The 9,046-nt window shown below is 40.9% G+C and overlaps 1 protein-coding gene across 1 annotated transcript; it reads left to right on the plus strand.

Annotated features, from left to right (window-relative positions):
• Positions 1–344: 344 nt before the first annotated feature.
• On the plus strand, positions 345–3,389 carry LOC123139429 (zinc finger MYM-type protein 1-like). Its single transcript, XM_044559233.1, has 6 exons — positions 345–491; positions 972–1,191; positions 1,545–1,650; positions 1,734–1,876; positions 1,937–2,888; positions 2,990–3,389. Exons 1-6 carry the CDS (start codon positions 345–347, stop codon positions 3,387–3,389), a joined length of 1,968 nt encoding a protein of 655 aa, XP_044415168.1.
• Positions 3,390–9,046: the final 5,657 nt, after the last annotated feature.

The raw sequence follows: 9,046 nt of genomic DNA on the forward strand, positions 1-9,046 counted from the left end.
TGTCGCTTCACTCCCCGGGGCCCCGATTGCCGTTGCGCCAGCCGCGGATCGAATCCAGGTTGTAGTTCACGCATGTGATTTTACTTCGGTCATGACCAGTGGCGGAGACAGGGGGGCGAGCAGGGGCCTGGCCCCCCCCAACGATCGAGCGAACCTGAAGTACGTAGTATAGGATTGACGAGACATAGGCAGATACGCATGTATTTGGCCCCCCCCCCTATCAGCCTCAACGTCAATATTGGTAGAAAGAAAAAAAGGCCCGTGTGAAAAAAGCCCATTAGTAGCGGCCTAGGCCCTAGCTTCCATCGTAACTCTAAGTCCATAATTAGCGTATACATCAATACATGGGATTAGTCGCCGCCGCCGTTCCAGTTTTCGACGCCCTCGCCCCCGTTCGCCTATTGCCCTTCTCGCCCATCGCCCTCCTCTGCTCAGCTGCTCCTGCCCAGGACCCAGGTCTGCTTCTCGCCTTCTCCTCATCTCCTGGCTCGGTGGGCGGTGGCTCCTACTCTTCATTCTCGATCAGGGATCAGCCGATCTGATTCACATATTCAGGTAAATGGCTGCTGCACTTGTCGATTCTTCCTGCAGTCCCGCTTTAATACTGCCACCATGCCACGGACTAGCAACTAGCAAGACGATTCTCATCCTGTTATCTTGTATCTGTGTCGAATTCAGTCCTGTCCTGGTCGAATTGATGCTCCAGATTTTTTTGCTTTGGTAATTTGGTTGTGTAATTTGTGATTCTATGGTCTTTGATTCTATGAAGGATTCCCTGTTCGGCTGTTCCCATCTTCGACATGTCCACTATTCTCATGATAGTGTTGTACTGTGTGTGCCGGCCAGCGGCGAGTTCTTATTTTTGTGATGCAAATTATCCATTATCTTGTATTATTTCCTATCTGTGATTATGTCAAACTTATACAGCATGTTATGATGTTAATTCTCCATGACTCCATTCCAATATGCAGGCAACAGCTATGAAGAGAAAAGCAGGGCCAAACACCATTAAGATTAATGCTTTTTTTAAGCGGGTTGCTTCAAGTTCTCAACCTACTGAAATTGTTGGTGAGGCGGGTGTGCAAGTTACAAATCCGAGTCCAGTTAACGCTTCTGATCAGGATATGCCGGACGTGGTAAATGTTGCAGAACAAGCAGAAGTTATAACCACACCTTATCAGAGAGATCCTGGTAAACGTTGCCAAATTTGGGAGCTCCCACCAGACAAGCAAGATGACGCTCGGCATTTTTATATATCTAAGGGAGCATATCGACCGGAGTTGGTAGAATACCCATTTGATGAAAAGTCTAAACACCGTCGTCGATTTCAAAAAGATTGGTACACAAATTTCTGGTGGCTTGAGTATTCAACACACAATGATAGCGCATATTGTTTGCCGTGGTTTCTCTTCTCAAAAACACCTGTTGGGAGATGTGGGTCTGATACATTCTCGGTCAAGGGTTTTAGAAACTGGAAAAAGGTTAATGATGGAAAAGCGTGTGCCCGGACTCTGCTCACAACTATTCCGCTCGGTGCTATGAAGATCTCAAGACCAGTATGGCTCATATCGACAATGTGATGGAAAAGAGAAATGAGAAGGTAGCTACTGCTGCGAGATTGAGGCTTAAGACTACCATCGAAGCCATGAGGTAAGCAAGTTTTTTTACATCAACTAAAATTTGACATGACTTAATGTTTTGGTATCTAACATCTAGTTACTTTGTCCCATTAGGTGGTTGATATTCCAAGCTTGTTCTTTTAGAGGTCATGATGAATCTGCGGGGTCTAAGAACCAAGGAAATTTTCTTGAAATGGTTAAGATTCTCGCTTTGTACAATAAGGATGTCGCGGGAGTTGTTCTGGAAAATGCTCTAGGTAATGCAAAGTATACATCCGGAGATGTTTAGAAAGAGATTGTTGGCATACTTGCTCTAGAAGTGCAGAAAGCAATTAGAGAAGAAATAGGTAATGCGAAGTTCTGCATAATGGTTGATGAAGCTCGGGATGAATCAAGAAAAGAACAAATGGCAGTTGTTCTTCGGTTTGCCAACAAAGAAGCAGAAATAATTGAGAGTTTCCTTGATCTAGTTCATGTTAATGACACTGCTGCCTTAACTTTGAAAAATGCAATATGTACTGTACTGTCAAATAATAACTTGAATGTACAAGACATCAGGGGCCAAGCATATGACGGTGCAAGTAATATGAGAGGGGAGTGGAATGGACTGAAGGCTCTTATTCTCCGTGAGTGTCCATATGCCTACTATATTCATTGTATGGCTCATCAATTACAATTGGCGCTTGTTGCTGCATCACGAGAGGTACATGAGGTACATAACTTTTTTCAGAATGCAAATTTTGTAATAAATGTTGTTAGTGCTTCTACAAAGCGCAGCGATGAGCTACTAGCAAACCAAGCGGAGGAAATTGCTCGTGAAATTGAGTTGGGAGAGCTTGATACAGGCAGAGGGCAAAACCAAATAGGAACCTTACAGAGACCAGGAGACACAAGATGGAGTTCACACTATAAGTCCATACAGAGCTTAAAGAAGATGTTTGCTGCTACAGTTGCCGTCTTAAGAGGTATAGCAAGTGATCGTTCAGTCTCAAAATATTCTCGTGGAGATGCCGTTGGATCCCTTAAAATTGTCATATCATTTGATTTCGTGTTCATTCTACATCTGATGGAAAAGATTATGAAGATCACTGATGTGTTGTGTCAGAAACTCCAATACAAATCTTTGGATATTTTAAATGCCATAGATTCTGTTTCTAACACAAAGGTCCTACTTGGTGAGCTAAGGGAACATGGTTGGGACTCTCTTTTAGAGGAGGTCAAATCTTTTTGTGTGAAGCACGAGATTGATATCCCAGATTTGGACCGCAAGTATGTTTTTCTACTTTCTAAAATTACTGAACTTATATTAAGTTATATCTTGGTTGCTTTTTATCTTGAGAATTTAGCTGACTTTGTAACGAAATTAATAGGTATGTTGATGTTACCAAATCTCGAAATAAGCATGACAACACAACAACGCTCCACCACTACAAAGTCGATGTTTTCAGTGTTGCAATTGATCAACAACTGAGTGAACTGAATGATCGATTCAGTACACAAGCAACTGAGCTCCTTACTCTCTGTTCATCATTGGATCCAAGGCATGAATCTTTTGATATCCCAAAGATAAGCACTCTTGCAGAAAAATTCTATCCTGCTGATTTTTCAAGTCAAGAATTAGCTCAGTTGGAAAGTCAGCTACCTCATTTTCAGCTAGATGTGTGCAACCATCTAGAACTGATGACTTTGCCATCTATTGCTTGTTTAACAAAAGGGCTAGTTAAAACCGGAAAAGCTTCTTCATATCCAATGGTTGACAGGTTGCTGTGACTAGTTATCACTCTCCCAGTCTCAACGGCAACTGCAGAGCGGGCTTTTTCAGCTATGAAAATATTCAAGACACGTCTTCGAAGTAAAATGGGAGATGATTTGCTTCGCCATTGCATGATAATTTACATAGAAAAAAAATAGCAGCTAAGATATCTTCTGATGAAATTATTAACATTTTTGATCTTATTAGCAGTCGTAGAGGCCACTTTAAATTAATAGAAATGTAATGATATTTTTATGTCACTTTAGCAAAACCTTGTTCTATATGATTTGTTTTGTATTGGATAATTTTTTTTCTTTGCTTGGTTTGGCTTGGCCCCCCCCCCCATATCCAAATCCTGGCTCCGCCCCTGGTCATGACCCCGCGTGATGGAGCTAATCACTATTCTGACCCTTTCAACGAACTTTGTCACAAAATGAACTCGATGTGAAAGTATTTCACGATCTGACCCTTTTAGCAACGCCACAGCCCGCGGCGTTTCTGCCCAACATAGAAACACCGAGGTAGCTAGCGTTTCTGACCAAGAAAAAATGCCGAGGCAGCTAGCGTTGCGGACCAGGTAAGAAATGCCAAGGGCGCTGGCGTTGCTACCCATCATTGAAACGCCAAGGGACCATGGCGTTGCTACCCTCTTTGGTCATAATTAATTAGCCTTATTAGTTAAGCTGTTCATCCACATTTTACATGCACATGGAAAAGGGAAGCAACGCCATGGTCCCTTGGCGTTTCAATGATGGGCAGCAACGCTAGCGCCTTTGGCGTTTCTTACCTGGTCCGCAACGCTAGCTGCCTCGGCATTTCTTCTTGGTCAGAAACGCTAGCTACCTCGGCGTTTCTATGTTGGACAGAAACGCCGCGGGCTGTGCCGTTGCTAAAAGGGTCAGATCGTGAAATACTTTCACGTCGAGTTCATTTTGTGACAAAGTTTGTTGAAAGGGTCAGAATAGTGAAAAAGCCCACGAATAACAACGTAGGCAGTCGATCGAGGCCTCGAGGGAGTCGTGTCGGTTGATACATGGTGCAACTTTTCAACCGGCAATCCCTGATCGACCGGGTTGGGTTGGGGTGGAGAAACGCTTTTGCCCACGAGCTCCTGCTGGCCTCGCTTTTCTCTCTCTCTCTTTCTTGTTGTTCTCGGGCACTGGAGAGCGCGCTTGGGTGATCTGGTCGCTCAAGTATCGTGCCGAGCGTGCCGATGTGTTGCACTGCCTGTGGCTGACTGGCTGGATGAGACGAGCAGCATGACTTTGAAGCTTTTTAACTTTCCTGATATCAACCTCTCGCTTTGAAGTTGGCTCGACCTGTCTTCCATAATTTCTTGAGAGTGGCTCCATCGACGACCTCACTTAATTTCTCGGGTTCTTTTCCCATTATATGACCACCCACCTCCATCATGTGGACCAATCGGGGTGTTCGCACACGAACACGTCACTATGTATCCTCGACGCCGCAAGTGATGCACAGCAGCTCACGTCGAAGGAGACCAGACCGAAAGCGCGGTACGCAAGCAATTCAGCGGGCGCATTTGTAGACCCGAAACACAACATGCCCGGAAGAGACCCCGTCAGGACGTGTGATGGCTACGGGCTGCCCTAGTTCGACCTGATCGCCCCTAGGGCCTCGTGGATCGTCGCCCTGCAAACGAAGAACGAGCAAAGAACGAGAAGAAGAAGAATTAGGGTTAAGGAGAAAAGATATATAAAAGATAAAAAGTGGTAGATGGTTTGTTCATTGTGTGTTGTTCAATCGACCGTCACCCCTTAGGTACATAACAGGCGAATGAACTTCCCGTACAAGAAAATGACTCCTAATCACATCCAAATTTTTCCAAAATTAACCGAACTCGGATTTAGGTAAGTCCAGAACATCAGTTCAGTTTTTAGATCCCACAGGCCACAAACGACCTCGATGAAGATGTGCCCAAAAGCAAATTTGACTGTTTCAATGAGATGAACAACTTTCGTGTTGAACGTTTTTTGATTCGAAGTCATCTTAAGGGCCAAATCTCTCTCGCAAAACAGCTGATTGGTGGTGCTACCTATCAGATAGGTGTCTGGTGGGGCGCGCCATATTTTGTCTCTTGGCAGGGCTGCATTCCGACGACTCTTACTTTGGCATACGAACTCGGATTGAGATGATTTTTGTATCAAAACCAACCGTTTCGACGAGACACACGACTTTCATGTTGAAACATTTTCCATTGGAGGCCATCTTAATTGAGTTTTATGTTATTCTTTAATCTGGTGTCAACATGAGCATCTCTAAATTTGTCATAACTATTGCATAAAAGCTCTATTTTATACCATGTTCATATCCATCTCAATCTTCTTAAAAGAGAACCATCCGGAGGTGACCTCCAATCATAAGTTTGAATTAGTCTTGATATAACTTAAAGCAACTCTTTATGATTGTGCCACTTTTGAGCGTCAACACATATGCCCCCTTATTTTTGGCAAAACTAGCGTGCCGAAAAGTAACTTCTTCCATGCTAGTACTAAGGACGATGTCAACACTCCATCAGCCATTTATATGCTTTTAGGATGATAAGTTTATATCGGCCATTGCTTGTTTAAACCTCTTGATGTAAACTTGGATGAAAACTTCTCAACTTCTATAACAATTTGATGATAAGGTTCCATAGATATGTATCTCAAAGCCATCCCCTAAACCACATTATTCACCCTTTCACTAGGATTTTTTTGATAAGTAAGAATGAACTTCCTCCAATCCTTGTTTTACCTGCATAAAAGTTTTATTAGTGGCCGAGGTGGTGAGCTCCAATTCGGCCTTACCTATGTTGAAAAGAATAAGTATCGGCTATTGATAAATGTGCAATACACCATGACCAACGTGGTAGCCGGATGCTTGTTGTGCCAACTCTCTCCAATTGTCATGTCTATATATATGACGAATATTAAAACAATCCAAGATAAATTTTACGTCTAGACATACCTCAAGATAAACTAAAAGTGATTCGTCAGATTATTTATAACCCTTGAATATTTGTTGCACTATACTAATAACGAATCACCGAAAGCCTCACTATATACATCACCTATAGCAAGGAAAAGTTTCAATCCGAATAACAATGCATACTGAGCTTGAATTATTTATGCATAAATATTTTAAACGGCATGAGGCTTCACAGAATAGCACCATAAGGACATATATAAACAACACCAACACCTTGGTCATTGCTATAAATTTAACCATCAGTATATAATCACCATGGTACTAGAGAGATAAAGCTAAAATTAGTATTATACATGATGTCATATGATGCTCAATAATAAAATCAACCATGATTTGACTTTACGTAAATTCTGAAAACTAATAAGCCAAAGCACACCCAATCAAAATGTAAGTCCACTTTGCAGTTTTGGTGAATTGGTCTATGCATAATATCTTCAATGACATCAATTTGACAGATTTCTATGCAAGCACTTATCTCAATCTCTACTCAAACTATGGACGATGTTAGAATAACACATCAACCATTCTTAGATATATTCTTAGGGCGATAGATAAATATCGGCCATTACAATGAGGTCCATGTAGAATTCATCCACTAAAGTATGTATAGCCGAAATAAACAAATAAAATAGCAATAAAATATTCCGGCCCCTTTGTATTAGCAACAAAAATCTAATTAACCAAATGTATAGTGATTTGGTAATACCCTCTCATGATATAGAAAATTATGTTGCATCCATAGATCAAAATAAATCCATGGAGGGTAATTGATCATACCTTGGGATGAATTCCATGGAAAAGTCATCAATGGCATGGTTGAATAAAATGGATGATGTGCTAACCGAAGATTTTGATGTTGTGATGCACACCTTCGACCTAATTGTTTGTTTCTTTCATCTTTCTCTTTCTTCACTTTTATTTTACATGTTGCAATACAAGCATGCACATCATTTTTGTTTTGATTGATCCTCTTGGGACCAATGCCATGTTCCTCTGTCTTAGCTCTTGTGCACTAAGATTTTGTAATTCCTCCTTTTGCCAATACGATAAGCCGAGTGGGCATCTCGGCTATGATTCTGTTTTGACCAATGGTAATTCCTTTTTGGCCTTGTGCACTCTCAACTTTTTTCTTCAGATTTGGCACTTTAACTCTCAATAATTGGTTGCTTTGTCTCATTGTCTTTAGTAGCCAATGTCAACACTTTAATTGTCTCTTTTTCATTTGAGATCAAATCTGAAGTTGCACTCTTACGACCATCTCTTTTAACACAGTAAACTTGCTTGACCACCTCCTTTTTCTTCCTTGAGCTCTGGACCGATTCCTTATGATTGAAACGGTCTTTAACATGTGATTGTTCAAATGTTGATCTTCTGGAGCTGCATAATATTGGTGAGATGGTCTAAAATAAGATGGTGAATGTGCCCTTATATCATACTTTTCCATGATGGATATGGATCTGTATGAACATAGGGAGGCATCCACGACATTGACATTGGCAGCCCAAAATAAGGATATGAATATTTTGCATTAAAAGTCTCACTTTGCCGATACCGATCCTCATATTTGCGCCTTGGGGGTGATCTTGGTTTCTTTGCATGATTTGGATGATAAGCATTCTTCTCTTCACTCTTCTTTTGATATTTATCCAATAGTTGAGCAAAGGTGATTTTTGATCTTTTACACTTGCGCTTATTTCGGCCTTTGTTTTCTTTTGGTTCGCTTTCATCGATCATTTGATTTGCTTGCTGCCCCTCAGTCTTTGGCGTCTCCATTGTAGCTTTGATGGAATTCTCGCCCTCAAGATTATGTTCATTATACTCTTCAACAACTTCTTTACTTGTAAGCTTGATCCCATCACCTGTAGTTTTTACCTTCTCTTTAAATGGGCCGGCTTGAAGCAGCCGATGCATAAACTTTTTGCCATCAGGACCAATTGGAATAGACTGGTCATCTCTTGGTGTTTCAACAAATTTCAATCATCCTTTTACAATGGCCGATATAACTATTTGATGAAACATGTTACAATCCTCAAAATTATGCTTGAATGAATCATGAAACTTACAATACATTTGTTCATGGATAGATGGCTCGAGATTGTGATCAAGAATTCTAATATAATTATTTCTCAACAACAAATCAAAGATTTGATCACACATGTTTGAATTGAAGGTATAGTTTTCATTCTCTAACCGATCTCGTTGTGAGAACGACTTTGGAATTGAGCAAACGAATGGTTCAGATTTAACATCTCGCCATTCATCTATGAATTTTCTTTTGCATTCTCTTTCCAATGTCATTGGATAAGATATTATACTAGCATCGGTTTTCTGAAAAGAATCTAACCTTGGATTTAAGTTTCTGAAACAAAAATAGTTAGAACATGCATGCCTCAATTGATACCAAGAGTAAGCCAAGTACGAAATAAGCAAAGCTACCCAAATTAGATATGAACTTTAGATAAAGCAACGGTGAAAGCTTTGGCTGCAACAATAAGTCATTATCGGTCTTTATAAATGGCGCAATGGGTTGACCGATATGTTCTATAACGATTTCATTTCTAACAAGTAAATTACCCTTCTTCATTGGTCTTTCAAAATTACTTATGAGGATTTTTCTAATAGATGCATCAACAATAAAGTTCTGACCAAATCTGAAAATAGGCAAATTACTTGCTAAACATAC

This window comes from Triticum aestivum, chromosome 6B (assembly GCF_018294505.1).
Source record: "Triticum aestivum cultivar Chinese Spring chromosome 6B, IWGSC CS RefSeq v2.1, whole genome shotgun sequence".
NCBI classification, from domain to species: Eukaryota; Viridiplantae; Streptophyta; class Magnoliopsida; order Poales; family Poaceae; genus Triticum; species Triticum aestivum.

Coding starts and splice junctions, on each gene's coding strand:
- LOC123139429 (XM_044559233.1), top strand. CDS start 345: ATGGGATTAGTCGCCGCCGCCGTTCCAGTTTTCGACGCCCTCGCCCCC. Junction 492..971: donor TCTCCTCATCTCCTGGCTCG/GTGGGCGGTGGC, acceptor TCCAATATGCAG/GCAACAGCTATGAAGAGAAA. Junction 1,192..1,544: donor ACCTTATCAGAGAGATCCTG/GTAAACGTTGCC, acceptor GGTGCTATGAAG/ATCTCAAGACCAGTATGGCT.